The sequence below is a fragment of the Coffea eugenioides genome, chromosome 1 (assembly GCF_003713205.1).
Source record: "Coffea eugenioides isolate CCC68of chromosome 1, Ceug_1.0, whole genome shotgun sequence".
Classification (NCBI taxonomy): domain Eukaryota; kingdom Viridiplantae; phylum Streptophyta; class Magnoliopsida; order Gentianales; family Rubiaceae; genus Coffea; species Coffea eugenioides.
In genome coordinates, this window is record NC_040035.1 from 49,141,145 (window position 1) to 49,163,488 (window position 22,344).

The following is a 22,344-nucleotide window of genomic DNA, read 5'->3' on the forward strand; positions in this document are numbered from 1 at the left end:
AGTTTTTAATAATTTATATTTCACATCAATCAATTGTTGTTGTTAGAAACAGGAATATCGTAGATACTACAACAAGTAATTAAGAACCCTTTTATGAGTTAAGTAGGTAATTTTTTTTTTTTTTTTTGTCAATCGTTATCCCTACTCTATCCTAATCGAACTAGGGGGAGATCCTCCAACTGGGCCTATGGGGGACAGAACCACCACCGGATCAGACGGGTGCACCACACACCCATCTGGATTTTTTGAAGAACCACAATTGTGGCAAATTGATGGGAGGCAAGGTTCGAACTGGGTGTTGGGCGAACAAATGTTGAAAAGAATCTAATGTCAATGTTGTAGAAATACTTTTAGACAATGTATAAGTGTGAAGGAGCAATAAACATTGAAAAATTTTTAATTTGTTATTTTTTCATAAATGGGGTTTGACTGATTTTTTGCCCGTTGAATAACGCTTAAAAGAATCCAGAAAAAACAAATTGATGGGGTAAAGAAAAGGGCAAAAAGAGGTCGACCCGATTATTGGTATTCTGTTGCACTTGCCTCCGTTATACGCACCCTCTCTCTCTCTCTCTCTAGCAAATTATATAAAAATCCACTCAAACCCTTATTTACTTCTGCTCTCTCCTCCGCTCTCAGCTCCTCCTCTGCTGCCTCCCAAAGCCAAACATCCTCCCGCCCGCCTAACCCTGCAAAACCCTCTAGCTTCCCCTTCCGCTGCTCCAGAGGAGAGAGTGAGTCGCAAGAATTCGAGCCAAACCAAAAGAGAACAGAGAGAAACTAGCCAAATCCGGCTTCTCTCTCCACCTTCCTTTGATCCAAGTCGAATCCAGGTAACCACCAGATCACCCAAAAAAAAAAAAGTTATCTTATCGTAGTTGCATTTCTTTGTGTAGAATCATTCTTACCCTAAGATTTACGAGGAGTTAGGGTATCTACTAGTTAAGCTTACTCTTAGGGTTTTTTTGTAGGTTGAGGGGGATCCATCGCTGATGGCAGCAGCAGCAGCAGTAGCGGCACAGCAACCAGTTTCTGCACAAGTTGTATGTATTTGTTCAAGGATTTTCGTTTGAGTTCCTTTTTTCCTCTTTTCGTGAATATTCTTGAATTTTTTTAGCTTCATTTATACGGTTTTGATCCGATTTTTCTTTGAGTAGGTTGGGAATGCCTTTGTGCAACAGTACTATCATATACTGCACCACTCGCCGGAGCTTGTTTACAGGTTTTATCAGGATATGAGTAAGCTTGGGCGGCCTGGAGATGATGGCAGCATGAGCATCACCACAACTATGCAAGTAAACTTTTAATATCTTTGAAATACTCTTTTGTATTGTAATTCTGCTAATTCTGACAATATTATGGTTTGGTGGTTGATTTTTCTGTTATTTAGTGGTAGCGTCATTTTTAAGCTTTATGTATCCAGTTTTAGAAGCTAGAGTTGTCGGGGAAAGATGAAGAGGTTTATGAATGAACTTGGGCAGTTAAGTCCAGTCCTAGTATGGGGTTGTTTCATTTTAGCTTAAGCGAGAATTCTTCTGTGGTGGTTCTCCTTAAAGAAAGTTGGATCTACTGAAACTAATTAGGCTTGAAACAAGTGAGTCACAAGGAGTTGGATTTATTGCAATTAATTGTCAAAGAAAGATGAAAGGTTAAAAGGATTTGTATTTGAAGAACATTCATTGATAAGAAGCATGATAAAAAACAAAAAGCTCCTACGGTTTTGAAGGTTTATAGTTTCCAAGTTTTTCATGTTGTCTGGTTTTGTGGCAAATTTACAGGCAATCAATGAGAAAATATTGTCACTTAACTATGAGGAGTTCAGAGCAGAGATCAGGTCTGTAGATGCTCAAGAGTCTTTTAACGGGGGAGTGCAGGTTCTTGTTACTGGATATCTGACTGGGAACGACAACATGATCCGGAATTTCTCCCAGAGTTTTTTCCTTGCACCCCAAGATAGGGGCTACTTTGTTTTGAATGACATTTTTCGCTACGTAGAAAATGGGAATCAACAGGACACAAACCAGGGGGTGGCAAATGAAGTGGTTGCTCCTGTGACTCCAGAACAAAGTATGAAACGGTGATGCTTGTTTTGTTGCCAATTGCTAGAGATTGTTTTTAATTGTTTAATTTTTTGTTATCTGGCAGACCCTCCGCCTCCGGCTGTGCAGGAGAATCATGTTTCTGAGCAAAGCACTTCTTCAGCTGAGGAAATTAGTGGGGGTGAAGTGTACAACCCTCCTGAAAATGGAGAAATCCCAAATGCTGAGGAGGAAGTCCCAGTAGCTGAGGTTCTTGACGAAGTCCAAGATGAAATGCAGATTGTGGTTGAATCTAACACCAAAATTGAAGAAGTGCCTAAGAAATCATATGCTTCCATCGTGAGTTAAACTATAAAATTTACTCCTCTCTTTGTGTGTGTGTGTCAAAAACAGTTGGAGATTTGTTGTCCATTGTACTGAGAATTCTAAACCATGTTTATGCCATAGGATGATGTAAATTTTTTGTAAAAATTTGATTCAACCAAAGGAAATTTGAGTTTGTTAGCTCTTGGTATTGGAGGCAGTTCGGTCTTCTGCTACTGGTTATCTCATCCAAACATCTTTTTTTTTTTTGTGGGTCTTAGGTGATGGACCTGAAGGAAAGTGCAGTGGCTTTTGCATCTCCTACGCCTGCTCCTAGGAAATCTGTACCAAAGAGCCAAGAGCAGGTGATCCCTCCCCCAGAACCGGAATCTGATGGACTGGTTCCTCGTCCTGATGCAGTTGATAATGGGAATAACCAAGATGGAGAAGGCAAGCTATTTTTGAGGGTTTTGAACTATTAATCTTTTGCTATGTATTTGATCCCATGTATATTGTTTTGTATTTAAATGTGCCCATTTTTCTTACTTGGAATAGCGGATGGCTATTCAATATACATAAAGGGTTTGCCAATGAATGCTACTGTAACATTGCTTGAGAATGAGTTCAAGAAGTTTGGCCCCATAAGGAATGGAGGCATTCAAGTCAGAAGCAACAGAGTAAGTAGGAACAAATGTATTTACATAGTACTTTTGTGTTTTTTGCCTTATGACTATATTGTTTTCTCCTGCAGCAACAGGGTTTCTGTTTTGGTTTTGTGGAATTTGAGGTACCAAGTGCAGTTCAAAAAGCAATTGAGGTACCTGCTTTCCTATGATAGTATGAACAGGGCCATATTATGTTTTACAAAATTAATAACAGATTATAGTTACTGAACTTTGTCTGGTTTCTTTTGAACTATTAAAGTCTTGAAATCCTAAAGTTTGACTACTTTGTTAAATCATTTGATTATGAGCTTCTGTTTTTGTCCTTTATACAATTATTTTCATAAAATTTCTAGTTCATAGTTATTTCCAATTACTGTGGTCATTCATGTGTCCCTGCTATTATAGTGCAAAGATCTTTGTGTTTGTTTTTTTTTTTTTTGGGGTATATATGCTTGTGATGGGATGGATCCTAGTCGTGCATGCTTTAGTACAATGACAGCTTAGCATCTATTCATACAAACTACTACATGCTACACAAAAACCTGAAACTATACACAGTAACTGAGTAATCCTTCCAAAGATTGCTGGTTTCCTTTTACCTTTATGATGGTATGTGAAGACTGCTTTGTTGCCATCTAGCTTTAAATGGGCATTTCAGGGTTTTTTCAGCCAAAAGCTTTATGAGCATTAGTGTTAAACTTGTTCTGATGTCCACGAATCAATGCAAAGCATTTAAATATATGAACAAATCAAACTGCTCTAGCCATCCCTCTCCCCCCCCCCTTCTTCCCAAAAACAAAAAAAAAATCTCTCTCTCTCTGTGTCAAAAGAGGGGGGATGTGTTATCATGGAGGTTGGGATGTTTCTAATTTCACATTGCTTATGGGTATACCTTGCCCTGTCATCCAATTTGATGCAAAAGCATTAGTTGAGGCATCTCTTAGCTGTCTTGTGGTGTAAAATTTTCACTTCCCTCTGTATGATCTGCTCTTTTAGTGAATCAGCCAATCCACCAAACCCTCCTTACCCCACAGAAATGGAGAATAAAAAACTCCTAGAAATGGTTGCTAATCTCTCTTTCATTGGTTTAAATGCTTATTATTCTTCACGTTGTCCCAAGTATTTAACTGGTCTAATTTAGTTTTCAAGTAGACGAGCTTAAATGGTTCATTACTTATTTGCTTTTGTTGTTTACTCCATTTCCTCCAAAATGTCTTAATCTTGATATTTTCAGGCTTCTCCGATTGCAATTGGTGGACGCCAGGCCATTGTTGAAGAAAAGAGGTCTACAAATTCTCGAGGCAAGTTGGAAATTGCAAAGCTTTCCTATAAATGTTGTGTACGTGGTCTATATATGAAGGATTAAGAGAGAGTGAAATCAACATTCCTAGATGTCTATCACCTTGCCTGTTCCTTGGCTGAATTTTAATAGGTTGAGAAAGGACTTCCAGTTAACATTTTATTTTTGCCTTTATTCGGGTGAAAAAAGGGATGGGCTGATGATTGCAATGCTTGTTACATTTCTTGAAGTTTGTAATAGATATGCCAATTATGAAGTTTAGTGTTGGAACTGAACTTGGTTCCTCTTGCCACAACCTAATATATTTATTATGTTCGCTTTTGTAGGAAATAATAGGGGAAGGTATCAATCTGGAAGAGTTTCAGGGTTCAGAAATGAGGGAGTGAGAGGCCGTGGAAACTATGGAGGTGGCAGGGGCTACAGTCGAGGTGATTTTGGTGGTAGGATTGAATTCAACAACAGAGGTGGCAATCGAGGAGTAGTATCAAACCGCGGAGGTGATGGATACCAAAGGTCTGACAGCAATGGCGGCCGCATGAACCGCACTGGTGGTGGAATGGCAAACGGAACAACTAAGAATATGACACCACGAGTGTCTGCTACTGCTTGATGGTTTATTAGGTTAGTTAGGGCTGGTGAGACATCTTGTTAGATCATCCCCCCCCCCCCCTTCCTCTTTTCTCTGCAGTTGTAAGGATCAAGTGAGTAGAGATATCCTTTGGGTAGACAGGTTGTTGGGGCTGCCTGAAATTTTCATTGGAATTTCTGACAAATTCTATTCTAATTTTTTCGTCTCTGGCAAGTATAGTTGGATAGTAGATAAGTTCCATGTAGTTTTTGTGATGTAACAGCACAAGGTTAACTAAGCCCGAAGAAGAGTTGCTTGTCATTCGGTTATGGGCTTATTTTTTGTACTCGACGAATTCTTTTTTGGGGGGTATCTTTACTCTAGATACTTGGAAGAAATGATAGCTGGTTTTAGCTTTGATATGTTGGTTTTTTTTTTCGTTTGTTTGCAGTACTGTGTATATAACCTTGTTCTATTCGTGTAAGCCATTTTATCTTATCTTCGAAGACGAATGGGATTAGGTTACTTGTTCTTTCTTCTCCCATGTCAAATTATTCAGAGGCTGAGGAATTTGGTATTTAGGTGACAGATGAAGCCTTGTTGGAATTCGTAACTGCTCTGACAAATGTTCCACGTTGTTAACATGATTTTGTGATGTCTGATAATCAGCTTTTGGCGCAGGATACCTTCTGTGTTACTTAAAATTTTGAATTAATTGTTGCAATCTACCCGAATTCATCAATGTCGTTCTACGCGACGCTACGTTACATAATCTACCTGTGGATTTGCTGGCATCTCGCTTACGGTTGGACTGGATTGGACAATTCAGACATCAACTGTGCACTGGCAATCGGGTGTTAGTGGAGGGATGTAATATATCTCTGGGCTTTGACTTCGTTGTACTTTTAAGGTAGAGTCCTTCTATTTACCGTTTGGGCTTAAACATTCCGGAGCAAGTTTTCTCTGTTATACCGATAGTCGATGTTTTGCTGTCCATTGTCTAGTTTATCTTCCTCTTGTGCAACAGTTTTCATCTCCATGATAACCTTCCGCTTCCGCACATGACGCAGCCAGTGGGAACGTGAGCTTAGAGAGTTATTGAACATTAAGCATGTCCCAATGTGTGAAATTATGGTGTCCAGGGTGGTGGGCGACGGGCATGGCCGTGGATGCCGACTCCGGTGGTTTTGCATTCAGGGTGGCTAGGTACCTGCTCCTTGTGGTCGCTTGCCTATCAAAATTCCCATGGTAAGGTAATCATGTCCATACGATCAAAGACAGTAAAAGAACATCATCAGGATTAAAGAAGTAAAATTAGAGCTTTTTTCATTGCATTACAGGGAACTAGGAAAAACCCATGTACTAGCTTTACATCCGAGCATTTAGTTAATTCTCTCTCCTACCCTATTCTGCAGCAGGCAAAAGAAAAGAAAGAAAGAAAGGCGTTGATTATTTCCCAATCGCTATCTGAAAGAGGAAGGAATCATGGTAATGTGCCGCAGTGGGTGCGTTATGTCTGTCCCTCCAGCATGCTCCACAAACTCAGCCGGAGAGAAAGAACTTCCATGGCAAACACAGACAATGCTAATCTCCGCCTTTGTGTACCTGTACAGGAACCCAGTTATCGTCTTACCATTTGGACCGTTTCCTGTGGTGGACACACAAGGCATTTGTGGCAGAGAAGGCATCGCAAAATTATGGGATTGAATCTTGGATGGATTGTCTTTGACCTCCTTGGATTGCTTTAGAGGGCTAGAAGTTGTGTCCTTGAACTTTGGAGACACTGCATTAGACTTGGTATCTGGTTTATAATTTCCGCAAGTGTTGACCATGCAAATTTGTGGTTCTGCCGCCAAAAACATCTGCTTTGGCGAGTTCGCCACTCTTATTGTTTCTTCCCCTCTCTCCCTATTGCTCAGAGTGCTATTGGGTTCAGCTTGATGCAGAGCATCGCTTGTTGCTGAAAGGCTTAACTGCCTATCATTTGCTTGTAGGCAACTGGAATGGCTTCCAGTGTCGCTAATGCTTCCACCTGCAACAGTGTTAAGAATGTTAACGAATTGGTACTGGTTTCTTTCCCCATCCAGAAAATAGAACATCACAAACATCTTGATGGTTGTTATTTCAGATTTCTGATTCTTTTTGCGGGGTATTCCGTATACCATACATAGTATCAAATGGGATGTCATCATTGATCTCAATTAGCCCACAGGCAGCACCTAGTGAACACTTGAGAAATCCACAACCATCTGCAAAGTTTGAATTTATCTCAACTTCAATATGGATTTCAAGTCCACATTATCCAGTTCTCTTTTCATTTGTTCAGATTTATTTTTGTTTTTATTTTTCCCTTTTAACGTCAAATTGATTTCCAATATAAGACCGTCAATGCACTACCATCAGGGTGACCAGCCTAAGATAGTTCAACAAGTGTCCTTACGCACTCTCAGGAAAAGGACGATCACCATTTTTGTCGCTTCACCATTCCGAAACACTTTCTTTTTTATTGTCAAAATAGAACCAAAACAGGTTTATTATGAGTACCGCAGATCATATAAAATTATCCAAGAGGAACATGCAGGTGCGATGTGGGTGTTATTGGGAAGAGGTCTAATTCTCTTTTTTTTTTTTTTTTTTTTTTTGTTGTTAGAAATGGTCCGCCTAAACATATCTCTGAAGACCATTTCATGAGAATATTGAAGGATAACGATCCAAACATAAGAAAAGACCAAAAATGCGAGAACCATTAGAGCGTCTTGACAAGTCCCGACATAGATGTGATCCAAGAAGAACATGTTAGGAAACCAATTAATGAAAGCTCTGCATAGGCTTAGAATATTGTGGTTTTCAATTGAAATTAGAAAAATACTGTCCTTTTGATTAGTTTTCCCCAAACATCGAAATCATTTCTATGAAATCTAATCTAGAGTGGACTTTTAAAGAAATAGACTCGGCTTACTAATAAAATTTTGGAGAGTGGTTCGAAAGTTTGACTCATCATAAAGGACTCTATTCTATTATTGATTCAGAAAGGTTCTTGCAGTTCAACAAGCCTATAAACCAAGCATCAACACATCCAGAAGCGCAAAAACAACGTCCCCCTTTCTGTTCTTGTCCCCCAAAAGACATTGCAGGAAGGAAATCCATCCTGTTTTCATAAAAACTTTGAAGTCAGTTGCAGTTTTCATAACAATGGGCTTTGAAATTAATTTCCTTAAATCGACGTGAAAGTCGATATTCAAGATCCACTCTGTTGTTTTCAAGCGAGTCTGTGTCTGGACGATTTCTCCAATATCGACCTGTCTGATGTTGATTTTTCACAAATCCACTTCCATAGTTTTCTTTAATTTCTAGGAACTACTAATCAGTTTCATCTCGAACACCAATTAACGAAATTCCAATTATGATAGATTATAACCAACATTTTTATTCTAAAGATCACTGTTCTTTTTCAATATCTTAGCTCTCCAGCACCTAAGCAATTCCTTCCTTGTACGTGACAAATGCTGTAGTTAAACAAAAAGATAAATGCAATAAAGTAAAACTACTACTTAACCAAGAAAACATCAAAGCAAGCAATTTAGCAGCTTTAAACGTGTTAACGTTGCATTGTTTTACCTTTCCCAGATGTACTTCTATAATCTGAAATGGCTGAGGAACTTTTGTCAAGAGAACCATTGGAGACAGCTTTCTGGTTGCCAATCCTACTTATTATGCCACCGCTACTATTGTGTCCTGAATCACAACCCCTCCCTGAATTATGTCTCATGTTCAAAACCACATTTGCATTAAGATAAGGCCGGAAACTCCCACAACCCAATGCAGGTTGAAACATACTCTTCTCCTTCATCATCTCATCCTCCTCGTTTCCGGCCACAACCCCGGAGGGACCCAAACATGCCACCCCATATCGATACACACTACCATTTTTCTTTAATGGCCCGCATTGTGACTGCTGGTAAAGCCCCTCCGGCATTTGCATCACCCCAACAAGATTTTGTTGCTGACAAGAAGCAATGGCTTCTTTAGGGTCTGAACCTTGTTTTTCGCTAAAATTTGAGTCTTTCATAGCCTCAGTGTCTATAACAAGTGCAACAACATTCTTCTCCTTCCTTGTGCCAGCTAAACAATGATTGCTATGATCATCCCAAACACTCTCCTTCTCTTTCATTGCCCTATCTTCAGCCCTGGCTTGCAACTGCTGTGCCTCCAAACACACCTTGTCAAGATTGGCAACATTAATTATCCCTTTACAATTGACGGATGATTTTCTGAGCTTCTCTTCTCTTTTCTTTCTTGCTTCCCTTCTTCTCAAGGCTTGCATCTCCCTGATGTTCCTGTTTTGATCCACAGCTTCTGATGATCCACTCCTCAACCGGCCGCCCTCCACTCGATGATGATCGCTTTCCACAACAACAATAGCCTGACGATGATCAGAAGATGAAAAACCAGATCTTGGGACAATAATATTCTCAAGACCCCTTTCCTCATCTTTACACAAGGATTCCTCTGCTAATGCAGTTGTCTTCTCACATTTTCCTGCATAGCTCCCACCTATTGATAGCTCCAAACTCAGCTCAATTTCCTCCTCACTCTCTCCCACCCCAACTCCAGATACCTCCAACATTCCCATCAGCACGAAAAGTTTAAAAAAAAAAAAAAAATCCCCTCAAACTCGAAAACTAAGAAAGGAATAAAATTTTGGAACTACTAAGATGACTTCATGATAACAATAAAAAAACAATGATGCCAATTATTATCTTCTTCCCCTGTGGCTCAAACTTCGCTTGAAAACAAAAGAAAACTCAAAGCCAGCGGAGGACAGAAACAGGAGCGGTCAAGGCGAGAGCTGGGGGGGAGTGCTACATGGAGGGAGGAGAGTAGAGGACAGTGGAGGTTAGGCTGACACGTAAGATGAAAAAAAAAGGCAGCGATGCTTCAAGGTTTCAGACGTTTGATACATGCGTTAAGTACGGTTAGCCCGCTAATCCTCGTTTAGCGGTGAACATAATCTTTGACTTCCCGGGCCCAGGAGCCGCTGCTTTTAATTAAATCAATTTTTAACGTTAATCTATTCGCCGGTGCTGCTGCTGCTGCTGTGATCAGTAATGTAAGGCCTGCATGCGTTTTCCGGCTGCCACGTGGTGTGTCAGATGACACGCGCTCTGAGATCAGGAGAACTCGACACGTGTTCCTTTCTGGAGATGGCTTTAATGCTTTTTTGGCGGGTCGCTTTGAGAGTACGGATGGATGCACCGTCGCTTTCGCCACAGCAGGGTTGACACGTAGATGGACGGAAGCTCGACACATGGAAGAGGAGAAGAAGGAGCATTCAGAAAAGGGTAAGGAAAGAGAGACACGTGTGGGGCTAGGTCGATGTGACAGGTCAGCTGATGAGGGGAGTGATGGTGTGTTTTCATTTTTTGCAGGCTTGCTTTCCCGTTCTCGTCTTCTTTTTTTTTAAAAAAAAAAAAAAAAAAAAACCAGAGTTCAGACTTGAGAGAGACAGAGAGAGAGAGGCAGGGGGGTGTGGAGTGTGGGGAGGGAGATAGATAGCGACGGGTCGAGGCGGGGGAATCTGGGCGGGTAGGAGTAGGACACGCGGCGAGTGGTTGGTGTGGAAAGGGTGAATGCTGATTTGAGTTACGATGGATTAAAAGTGTCGCTGCCAGTGCCAGGTAGGTCTGGAAAGATGAGAGCCTGGTTTCAAAAAAGCAACAGAAAAGTCCATTAAAGCGGGTTGACGTGACGATAGGCTGGTGCATGTGGGCCAAATGTCCTTGCACTTTAATCTTAAGTACCAGGTAGGCACCCTCCCTCTCTATCGCTTTTTTTTTTTTTTTTTGAAGTTTTTATAGTGAGTGAAAAAGTGATTAAAAATTTTAAAAAAAAAAAATTTGCAATCAAAACAAGGTAAAGTAGTATTTGATTCACTATCCGTACCTTTAATCCTCATAACTATCGAATTGAGATCCTCCCTCCCTGGTCATAGGAATTCATTCAGGTACGGTTGAAGGTAGGAGATGGGATGTTTTGGAATTGAACGGAGGAAAAGACATTATTAATTTCAATGTGCCCAAAAAATTTATTACATTTTTCTTTTTTTTATATTAGTATCTACATTTGTTTTATTAATATTTATATTAATTGTGTTACTGTTTTATTAATATCTATATTAATTGTGTTACTGTTTTTATTGTACCGCGTAGTTAATACTCAGTGACACCCCTAAACCACAACTATCCATGCCATTAGTCGTAGAATGATATATATATATATATGGATTAATCTTTTCTATACTAACAGTGTATACACTGTCAACATTTGATCAATAACAACTATATAAAATTTAATTTTTACACATATGTCATGTATCTGAAGATGATAGTAGATACACTGTCAATGTATATAAGATTTACTATATATATATATATATATATATATATATATATGATTTGTTTCTCTTGTCTTGGTCAAATAATGCAAGCGCTGCATTTTTTTTTTTTTTTTTTTAAAAAATAGCCAATCATATGATATAGGACAGCTTTTTCGGTAAAACTGCTAATCATATAATAAGTACATATGCTAAATACACTAGTACCCTCCTTTCTTGGTCAAGACAACCCATTGTTTAAGAATTTTGATGCCATTGGCGTGGATTGTAGGGTTGTTAGGTGGATACGGAATCCAGTCCCCAGAGAAGGGAAATGGTCTTTAGTTGTAGCTCGCTCCATTATTAATGAATCTCGAATACAAAATTTTAGAAATAATTGTTAGATTGAGATATTGGACAAGCAATTACAAATCACGTTCCTTCTTCGTTTACGGCAGCATGGACCATGACCCAAGCCCAAATTGATCCAGACCCACAGAAAATCGCAAGAATATGAGTAAAATGTTTTGTCCAAGCCTACCATAAAAGATATATATATATATCAGTGTGGTACTATTATTATACAGGCAGAGGCATGGTGACTAGAAGCTGGCCATTCATGATCACGCTGCAAAAGAAGAAAATAGACTTAAGACTGGTAAGCTACTTGTGAACCAGTTAATGACAAACTACGAGGAAGAAGTTGAAATGAAGTGCTTAAGCATATCACCTCTTGACGTAATAATAACAGAAGTCAGCCAAGATGAACGTCTGGACAATTTCAGATAGAAGAACCATTGCAACCCACAAATACCCTCCTCCAAGCACAAACAGATACTTTCCAGAAGTATCATAAACCTGCAAATGTATTTAAATGGATTAGGGACTATATTTCCAGGGAAGAATGCTAGCTATTCAACATCTACAAATTTACAAGACTTATGTATGCTGGGGGCATTCTATTACGTCTCATGTCTTCTCCAAGAAATACACTATGAAAACCAAAATTGCCTCCTCAAATAAGGGTCAGGTCAACCTATTTTGATGGTTTCCCCATGCAAAACCATCTCATTCAAAGTTCCTATAAACCCAAAAAATTCTAAGATACTCGGTGCATTTCATTCAGTGTTCACGAGTGTTTAAGTAATGAATAGGAATTTAGCAAGTCTTAGTGATAGCGATTAACAAAAGTTATCGCAAAATTGTAAATATCACCTCCCAGTTTTGGACTAGTGGCTCAGAGATTCTAGTTACAAATTTGCACCTCCCAAGTCCCACTAAAGAGTATACAAGCAGAATACCTCGTAAAATATCAATCAGTTGCCCTTATAAATATTGAATTATGCTTCTCAATGTATGATTAGGTTATACAAATGTTATCTCGTTGCTGGAAAAAAATATATATATATATATATGGGCTCTCATACTAACCTGGATGATCCAGTTAGCGCAGCTCAAGAATCTTGCAACACCCAGAGCAAATACATAATGGGCCGTAAATGGTTCAATCATCTGAAATACATGTGAGAAAACGAATAGATTCTTGCAAGACATGCATCAGTTTGAAAAAAGCAAACTTAACAAGAAATGGCGAAAAACCTTGGCATTCTGCATCATCCGAAGTTGGGGCAACACTGCCACGGATTCCAAATAAACACAAAAGGCCCAAAGTATTCTGTAGATGAGTGCGTGATAGGTATACGGATGGCTAATTACAGCTAGAATTGCGCATGGCACCACCTGCCAACAAAATCACAGGGCGACATAGCAAAACATTTCTACTAAAATACATACACCATAAGCATGAGATGAATGTTCATTTTATTTTTTTAATGTATTTAAACTGGGATGAATTTTATGTTACTGAAATGCTCCACAGATTGAACTACTGCATAGCGAAACTCGAGCAAATTAGGGCAGATTTCCCCTACCATTCCACGCACTCCACAATTAAACTACTCTTGCATTAATGCATGAAATCAACACGAGGAACTGAAATGTGCCTCAAAAAGCTAGCATAAGATGGCAGCTATCTGGGAGCAAAGAGGTTACCAGATAATAGATGGGCATATTGTCCAGCTCTGCTATGTAGGTGGATTTCAGTTTAAATCTTATCATGTAAATAACCCATAAAGTTGATACAAGGGTGGCAAAATCAAGTACAGTATGGATATCTCCCTCCATGAAGAAGCTACAGCATAATCTTACGGCCAAAAATATAGCCGTGAGCTCCTGAGACTTCAAGGAAAGGCCTACAAGCAACATTGGGAAAGCAAAGCAATCTTGGTAAGACCAGTGATAAACCTGGATCAGAATCATTATTAGATTCTACTGTAACAGGAAGCAGCTGTAATAATTTGATTATCCGACTACAAGCTTGTGTTCAATTTCAGAGACGAACCAAGTTACAGAAAATTCCAATCGAGAACAATTACATTTTTGGCATGTATATGTTAATTGTGAGCGATAGTAAACTGCAAAACTTCCAAGGAAATTATTTGAGAAAATTAACTTTTACTTTTCACTGGCTCCACAGGGCTCCAAGGAAATACCAATTTTGGATCAAGTCAACATGCCAAACAATTCTTGTAAACCCAAAATGTTGATCTTGATTTCATGATTACGGGTTAGTGAAAATATGTGTCAACACATATGATGTTACTCCAAATAACTACAGTCAATGCGAGAACTTGGCTACTGAAATCTTTTAACAGAGGCAACAGAAGCAGTTGTCCACGATTTTAAAAAATCATTCCTTTTTCATCAGACGAAGAAGAGGAAATAGTATACACTTCAAATTCGATGACAAGAATAAGATGAGCCAAACGAGAAAAAGAGGAGAGAGTGAGGCCTTGATCAGCATAAGTGGCCATTGGAGTGTCAAAACAGAAAGAAAAAAGAATTCCGATCATGCATAAGTACTGAGTTTTGCAATTGAAAGCGACATAAAAGCAAGAGCAAAACAAAGTTACTAAATTGCCAATTGAATAACATTAAATCCAGCACTGGAATTTAATGGAACAACATATGGGTGAAATTTTAGGTAAGTAATAGTAGTAGATTTTATTTCACCAGAGCAAGTCTTTTGGGTGGTGAGCTTATAAATCAAGACCATGATGCCCAGGAAATGAACAGCCTCAGAAGCTATGAAAAAGTGGTTGTGATCTTTGATCAGCAATTTCAGCGCCACTAGTGGACATATCACCGAAGTTACAGCCAAGAAAATCTTGACCTTCATCGACTGTCTCCTCACCCATGCAAACAGCTTGTTCACCGGCGAACTCCTCAGTCGACCCATTTTGGCTACCACCACCACTTGCACCGCCGCCTTGTGCCTAAATTAATAGTTCAATGAGTGAATTTAGTAAATCTGAGAGTCAGAACTTAGAAGGCGTTTGGAGGTTGAAGGCAGAAGACAGCAGCATGCCTGGGTAACGTTTCCGAAATACGGACTTCGACTGTTTGTGTTTAGTGAGGACGTTGGGATAACGTTGTTGGTTTTGAACCTTGTCTTCTCGTTTTGGTGCTCCGGCGGTTGAGTCCAATAAGGTGTTGGCGCGTGGATTTGTTGGTGTCTTGGCGTGTGATTGATTTGATATGTTATGCCCATCTCTCTCTTCCATACATAAAGCGTGAGCAAGAGTTTGGTGACGTGTAAGGATTTGTTTGGACTGTAATTTATTTGTTTGTATTATTAATACATTTTTTCATTTCATATATATTATATTTTTCTAAAAAAATATTACAATACTTTTTCTTTTCCAAATAATCTACTATTTAAACACACTTATCATTATTTATTATTTCAAATGTAACATTTTAACATTTGTATCTATCTATCAAATTTTCACTCGACTCTTATACAAACGTCGTGTCGGCACCATTCTTCCTGTAACTGCTGCTACTAAAATCTTTTCACATCTAAATCCTTACTATTTAATAAGGGATAATTGCAGAAACCTCCCCTGAGGTTTCTGACATTTGCACTAACCTCCCCTGTGGTTTGAAAAATTACACTGACCTCCCTTGAGGTTACTAATCCTTTGCAAATTCAGTCCAAACGATTAAAATATTGTTTTAGAGAGTGAAATTAGAATTTTTTACCAAATTTGTCATTTGTACTACATGTCCAATGAATGACAAAATACTACAAATCAATTAACAATTAATAAACTTTAAGGAGTATAGTTTATAAGCAAATATGCATTACCTATTTAAAGTTAGGGGTGGGCGCGGGTCGGGTACCCGCCCCATTCACCATTTGGCTGACCCGACCCGCACCTTGCGGGTCAGCCATTTTTTGACCCTTACCCGCCCCGCATATCAGCGGGTATCCTATAATAGGGTACCCGCTGAGATAGGGTCGGGTCAACGGGTACCCGCCCCGCCCCATTTATCATTTAATTTTTTAAAAAATAATTTATACCAATTTAATTTTATATTTTACACATTCATCTAAGATTTAAGAAATATTTTTTTTCTAAAAAAAGGTTTCCCACCAAGAAACAAGCATGTGAAGAAAATATAAGATAAAGGAAAAAAATTAAAAGAATTCGAAATCAATAAAAGTTTGAAATAAGTAGCACATTTTTTAATATATATGTTCCACATTAATTAAACTTTTTTCTATAAAATATAAGATCATGGCCTCTACAAATGAATCTTGTAAATAAACTATAGTCTCTCATATTTGTAATATAATTTATTCAATAAAATTACTTATTTAGTTCTTATTATTTTATAGTGTGTGTATAAAAATAAAAATAAAATAAAAAATATATATATGCGGGGCGGATCGGGTACCCGCGGGTTTTTAATTATGTGACCCTAACCCGCCCCGCATCTTAGCGGGTACCCGATCCTCTTTTGACCCGATCAAATAATAAAAATCGGATATCCTAATTTTCAGATCGGATCGGATCGGATATGACGGGTTTTCGGGTTAGCGGATAATTTTGCCCACCCCTATTTAAAGTACCGATTTTTTATGGGTATTTTACTTTCAAACATTTAATTTAATACAAATATTTACGCTCAAATACATATTTATATTTACTTTCAAATATTTATTTTTTGTTAAATACAAAAACTACCAATCTCTCTTCCATAAAAATATTAATATAACACTTTTTCAATTTTAGTTACAAACATTTATGTATTTAACATAAATTAAATGATTCAAAATAAAATACCCATAAAGAGCCAATACTTTACTCATGTAATGGATGAAATCCATAAAGAATTAATACTTTATGGGTCATTTTTTTAAAAAAATATTTAATTTATATTAAATAAATAACCTACCGATTTCCTTTTTGCAAGAATATTACTGTAACACTTTTTGAATTTTACTAACAAACATTGATATATTTATCATAAATTAAATGTTTGAAAGTAAAATATCCGTAAAAAGCCGGTACTTTAAATGAGTAATGCGTGTTTGCCTATAAAGAGCCGGTAACTATTTAAAGTACCGTTCTTTAAGGGTATTTTACTTTCAAACATTTAATTTAATACAAATATTTACGCTCAAATACAGATTTGTATTTACTTTCAAATATTTAATTTTTGTTAAATACAAAACCTACCAATCTCTCTTCCGTAAAAATATTAATATAACACTTTTTCAATTTTAGTTACAAACATTTATGTATTTAACATAAATTAAATGATTCAGAATAAAATGCACATAAAGAGCGAATACTTTACTCGTGTAATGGATGAAAGCCATAAAAAATTAATACTTTATGGGCCATTTATTTTTTTAAAAAAATATTTAATTTATATTAAATAAATAACCTATCGATTTCCTTTTTGCAAGAATATTACTATAATAATTTTTGAATTTTACTTACAAATATTGATATATTTATCATAAATTAAATATTTGAAAGTAAAATACTCGTAAAGAGTTGGTACTTTAAATGAGTAATGCGTGTTTGCCCATAAATTATACTCCTTAAAATTTATTAATTGTTAATTGATTTATAGTACTTTGTCATTCATTGGATATGTAGCACAAAGGGCAAATCTAGTACAAAATTCTAATTTCACTCTCTAAAATAATATTTTAATCGTTTGGACTAAATTTGCAAAGGATTAGTAACCTCAGGGGAGGTCAGTGTAATTTTTCAAACCACAGGGGAGGTTAGTGCAAATATCAGAAACCTCAGGGGAGGTTTCTGCAATTATCCCATTTAATAACCTACTAATTGACAAAAACAAATAATAACTTTCAACCAATATTTTTCATTATGAACATTTTCTTTATTTAACGCACACGAACATAGTGCGTGCCTACCGCCTAGTTGATTTGATGCGTGGGTTTGCATCTGATGTGGACACGTAAACACTTTTTTGTGGATTTATTTATTTCTCCATTTAAGTTGTGCCCACAATAGAATAGAGAGTGGTAAATAAAGGGGCAACCGTATTAATTAGTGCATGATGGTAACGGGCGACTCATTAATTACATCCGCCTCCTCCTCCTCCTCATGTTAATGTACATACGCTTGTTGGTGATGCAGTAATCTAATCCACAACAAAAGTGAAGATTAATATTCTCATGCTGCAAAGTTTCACAAGTCATTTTTCAAAAAAAAAAAAGTTTCACAAGTCAATATATCTTATCTTTGATATTAATGAGACATTTGCTTTCCCAGACACTTGACAAATTGTTTCGAGGCAATTGCCTGCCTGACGAGTCGAGTCGAGTCGACCAAGAGATGAGAGCTTCAATGTAATCTGGTAAACTGCTTTCACCGATAAATGTATCAGTCAACAATGAAGATTCATTTCATTGGATATTTTAAACATGATGCGGTGAATTTATTTTAAAAAAAAAAAAAAAAAAGATCTGTTGAAAGGAAATATTATTGTGTAGTAGTAAACATCTCTTAGCCATCAAATGTGGTGGGGACAACTCCCATTAATTTCCATCCCCAGATTCAACCGGGTGTTTCATCAGCATCATCAATTGAAACAGAAATTTCTTCTTTTTAAAAAGAAGAAGAAGAAGTAGGAGCACCTACTGTTGAGGTAGATGGAAGTTGGAACTAAAAGGTAGGAGCACCTATGTATCTACTTGCGACTGCTTAAAACGCCACTGCTGTGCTGACTCATTGCAAGTGAATGTTGATTACCGCAGGCCCCTCCCTCCCCCGCAAAGAAACTAACAGATCCTACTTCCTATTTCCCTATGGCCCCCGAAAGAAAAACGAAAAACCTAAGGAGCTGCTCTCAAGTTATCAAGAGTTTGAATTACCATGTTCATTATTACGATTTTAATATTCACCACTATGTAATCAAAACATCCAAGAGAGACCCACCAGAAGTACATTCCAAGAGAATTTGCATGGTAAAATGACTACAGAAGAAGAAGAAGAGAACTAAGTACAAGGTAAACAATTTCTGTCCAAGATTACCAGCATGGGTAGGTAGGTATATATGGAACATCCATCCAATTGCATGGCCATGATCTGTGTGAGATATGACTATAGCGATTAGACGGGTAGACTGGCTAGAACTTGACCACCGACGAGGCTGCAATTCACAATCAAGGAGCATCAGTAAGCTCTTCTAACTAGTTAGTTAGTTTATTCCAAGAAAAGAACACCATCCTAAACAAGTTAAAAAGGCTAAGGGCTCACCTCTTGACATAATAATAGCAAAAGTCGGCCAATATGAAGGTCTGGACCACCTCTGCCAGGAAAACAGCCAGCCGCCAAAGGTATCCGCTTTTAACCAGAAGCAGATTCAGTCCGGCAGTATCAGAAACCTGTAGACAGATGGTGGATGGTTTCAAATGGAATTTATTACAATCCTCCTAAGCACTTGCATATTTCTTAATCCATCCGATCATCTATAAACAACAGCTTTATCTTGGCAGTCAACTCTACGTCCTTTGTTTCTTTTCTGTTCATAGTGAACAATTCTCTAAGCCTAATCCATGTGTCTCTAAATATGATTACTGCATCCATCAGAAGCACGAAACGCCTTATCTGGAAGGGAGGAGGAAATCTTAAGAAATTTGGGGCGGTTCTCAACTCAAACAGATCAGAGATCAATTAAATACTGAAGACCATCAACAGTCTCTGTCATGATAAGTTCTCACAGACAACAAACAAAGTATCTCCTGCTATCACGAGAGTGACAACTTGTTTGCAAATTTCTACTGGCTGATTCCCTACTGAAAGTTCACCAAAATCATCAAAGATCAATAATGGACTTTGAAAACCTGTATTTAACCAGTCCCAAACCTTTCAAAGTATTCTTTCTTTGAGAGGTAAAAGAAATTGCAGATTACCCAGTTGGAAACAAGTATAATTGGCATTTGGAAAGCCCATATCTACACCACAAATGAATCCCGATACATATGGATGGTCCAATATCACCAAAGATGTTAACAATTAAAAAGAAAAAACACATAATGGAATGTAATGGAGCTTCATATCCTTGCACTAACCAGAATTATCCAATGAGCAAAGCCAAAGAATCTGGCAACTCCCAAAGCAAACACATAATGGGCTGTAAAAGCTTCAATCATCTGAAACACGTTGAGAAGACAATAATTCATTAATTATATGTGCTGTAACAGCGTAAAGTAGTAGTCTAATAAGATTGGATAAAACCTTGGCATTCTGTATCATGCGAAGCTGAGGCAACACAGAAATGGCTTCCAGGTAAACACAAAAAGCCCAAAGAATCCTGTATATTGTAGCATGACTAGTGTAAGGATAAATAAGCACAGCCAGAATGGCACAAGGCACCACCTGTCAAAGAGATATCATAAGTGGTAAGCGTGACGAAACTGCTCTGGCATTCAGGTAAGTAATACGTGCACCAGAGTTCCAAGTTGGCTGCTGCATGGACAGGCAAATCAATAAGCAACAGCTCCCCCTAAAACCCAAGTGCCTACAGTCTCCACCCACCCAACCCCCCCCCCAACCCCCCGCATAAGCATTGTTAATGTTCAAACTCCGGTACTATACTTATCTACTTAATAGCAACAGTTTGATTTGTAGGAGCCAAACTGCATTCTGTTTTTTTACTTCCCCAATCATGGGGAGTTACTCAAGTTGGTCACACAAGAAAGATTTTTCTTTTTGGGTTTCAAAAAAAAGGGAAACAAGTGAGAAAAAGAAATGAAGCAGAGCTTACGCGTTCCTTTCGTAGACCTTGGACAAAGCAGAAAGTGAAGTATTCTAGGTAATTATAATGCAGCTCATGCTATTAAATGATGCAAAGGCTGCACTTAATAGTGATACCAGTCCATCTTGAACAAGCAGTAATAATGCCAAGTTATCTTGCTTGAAACAGAAAATGAGACGGATTCTAAAGTCAGAATCACATGGTTGATTGAAGAAAACATGCAAAAGAGACCTCAAGAATATGTTTCCATGTGCAAGAGAGTCAGACAGATCAGAAATATAGTTTTGTGAATGTGCATATACACCATATACACCAATGAATAACATGCTGCAGACATTTCCTAAGTTGCACGGACGTCAATAGTACATAGCAGAAACTTATAAGAAGAGAAATCATTACCACATAGTATATCGGCATATTGTCCAGCTCAGCGGCATAGGTTGACTTCAGTTTAAATCTTATCATGTATATAACCCACAATGTTGACACAAGGGTGACAAAATCAAGAACGGTGTGAATGTCCCCTTCAATGAAAAAGCTACAGAATACTCTGACACCCAAGAATATAGCCGTCAGCTCCTGAGACTTTAATGAAAGGCCTAAAATGAAAAGAAACAGCAAAATAAAGGAAATTAAATTCCGTCGTATGGTCATTTGGTCATCTGACAAACAACAAAGGGCAAATAGGATTTAACAAATGAAGCAACTTAAATGATTTGACAAAATTGGATTAAATAGCACCAAAAGGCTAAAAGAGTAACTGGCGGACGAACATAATCTCATTAAGTACATAGCCCATGGGAATGCATAATGGGAGATAAGTTGCAAAGGGAATAAGTTTGCTAATGACTTAGCGAAGCTGAGCTTGAATATGCAACCAGGCCTCCATCTTCTCGGTCACCACCACAATCGTCAAGGAGTCCATTAAGCTATGATATTTTGGGCGTGACAGTGCCTAGACTCACCACTATGTAATGGCACGTCAGGCCCTCCTTAGGACACCACGTACAAGTGCTTTTGGTATTGCGGGAAGAACGTAACACTACAAGTCTACAACTTTCAAGTGCCCCTCAAAGAGATAAATTTCAATGCAAGAATCAAATCAGGAAGTATCAGAACAGTGACATAACCTAACTCAGCTAGTAGGGTCATTAGACTGGTGACCATGGATTTTGGTTCTCAAGCTCTCCCCTATCTCCTACAAAGCTTGGAATCTCCCTTAAAGCGAAAAAAAAAAAAATTGAACAACAAAAAAGTAGTAGTAAACTCCATATCTAAAACACGACAATTAAAGAAAAAGGGTGAATTACATTACTTTCGCTTGATTTTATTTTTATTTTTTTGGTTTTATTTTTTTGTCTTTTTTGGTGGCTTTATGTAGAGAGATGTGACTTAAAATGACTGCCACTATACTAAATTACTAATCACAGCTCTCCAATTCAAATATAAATTGATCATGAGAACAAAAGGTTTAAGAGGTTGTTACCGGAACAAGTCTTTTGACTGGAGAGCTTATAAATCAGGACGATGATGCCCAAAAAATGTGCAGCCTCAGAGGCAACAAAAAAGTGGTCGTGATCTTTAATAAGCAATTTGAGAGCCACCAATGCTGAGAGAAGACAAGTCACGGCCAAGAAAGCCTTGACCTTCATGGACTGCCTCCTCACCCATGTAAATAGCTTGTTCATTGCCGATGAATTCCTCCGTCGACCCATTAATAACTCGACTCAATTGCCCCAGAGAAGATACGCTGGGATATTATGGTTTCTGTTTGAGAGCGCGAAGGCGAAGACAGAGCAAGTTTGCAGGTTCAGTGTTGACCTTTGCGCTTTCCACTTTTGGGATTGGCTTTGGGTGCCTCCGCTCGTTACCTGGTACTACTACCACCAGCACCGACGTAGTACGAGTCGACTACTTTTATTGGATTTTTGAGGGATGACGTGGTC

General features: G+C 38.1%; 4 protein-coding genes across 7 annotated transcripts; 1 reads left to right on the forward strand and 3 right to left on the reverse strand.

Moving 5' to 3' along the window:
- The first annotated feature begins 566 nt into the window (after positions 1-566).
- Positions 567-5,297, forward strand: LOC113759828 (ras GTPase-activating protein-binding protein 1-like). Of its 2 annotated transcripts, none has more exons than XM_027302415.1 (10): positions 567-833; positions 972-1,043; positions 1,158-1,295; positions 1,779-2,067; positions 2,146-2,378; positions 2,624-2,792; positions 2,898-3,019; positions 3,100-3,159; positions 4,242-4,308; positions 4,634-5,297. In XM_027302415.1, exons 2-10 carry the CDS (start codon positions 993-995, stop codon positions 4,915-4,917), a joined length of 1,413 nt encoding a protein of 470 aa, XP_027158216.1. In that variant the 5' UTR covers positions 567-833; positions 972-992; the 3' UTR covers positions 4,918-5,297. The 2 variants fall into 2 exon arrangements, with proteins under 2 accessions (XP_027158216.1, XP_027158208.1); XM_027302407.1 differs by having other exon boundaries at positions 568-833; positions 3,094-3,159.
- An 892-nt stretch (positions 5,298-6,189) lies between these two features.
- LOC113759818 lies at positions 6,190-9,875 on the reverse strand. 2 transcript variants are annotated; one of them, XM_027302396.1, is made up of 2 exons: positions 8,494-9,875; positions 6,190-6,907 (listed from the first exon to the last, which is right to left on the reverse strand). In XM_027302396.1, exons 1-2 carry the CDS (start codon positions 9,506-9,508, stop codon positions 6,339-6,341), a joined length of 1,584 nt encoding a protein of 527 aa, XP_027158197.1. In that variant the 5' UTR covers positions 9,509-9,875; the 3' UTR covers positions 6,190-6,338. The 2 variants fall into 2 exon arrangements, with proteins under 2 accessions (XP_027158197.1, XP_027158201.1); XM_027302400.1 differs by lacking the exon at positions 6,190-6,907 and adding an exon at positions 7,790-8,023.
- Positions 9,876-11,626: 1,751 nt separating this feature from the next.
- On the reverse strand, positions 11,627-14,828 carry LOC113750266 (putative ER lumen protein-retaining receptor C28H8.4). 2 transcript variants are annotated; one of them, XM_027294269.1, is made up of 7 exons: positions 14,676-14,828; positions 14,321-14,583; positions 13,301-13,500; positions 12,848-12,988; positions 12,680-12,760; positions 11,979-12,106; positions 11,627-11,876 (listed from the first exon to the last, which is right to left on the reverse strand). In XM_027294269.1, the coding sequence occupies exons 2-7, from the start codon at positions 14,544-14,546 to the stop codon at positions 11,828-11,830; spliced, it is 825 nt and encodes a 274-aa protein (XP_027150070.1). In that variant the 5' UTR covers positions 14,547-14,583; positions 14,676-14,828; the 3' UTR covers positions 11,627-11,827. The 2 variants fall into 2 exon arrangements, with proteins under 2 accessions (XP_027150070.1, XP_027150066.1); XM_027294265.1 differs by having other exon boundaries at positions 14,321-14,828.
- A 3,659-nt stretch (positions 14,829-18,487) lies between these two features.
- Positions 18,488-22,299, reverse strand: LOC113763900 (putative ER lumen protein-retaining receptor C28H8.4). The gene is made up of 6 exons (XM_027307894.1): positions 21,885-22,299; positions 20,798-20,997; positions 19,879-20,019; positions 19,713-19,793; positions 18,898-19,025; positions 18,488-18,790 (listed from the first exon to the last, which is right to left on the reverse strand). Exons 1-6 carry the CDS (start codon positions 22,111-22,113, stop codon positions 18,751-18,753), a joined length of 819 nt encoding a protein of 272 aa, XP_027163695.1. The 5' UTR covers positions 22,114-22,299; the 3' UTR covers positions 18,488-18,750.
- Positions 22,300-22,344: the final 45 nt, after the last annotated feature.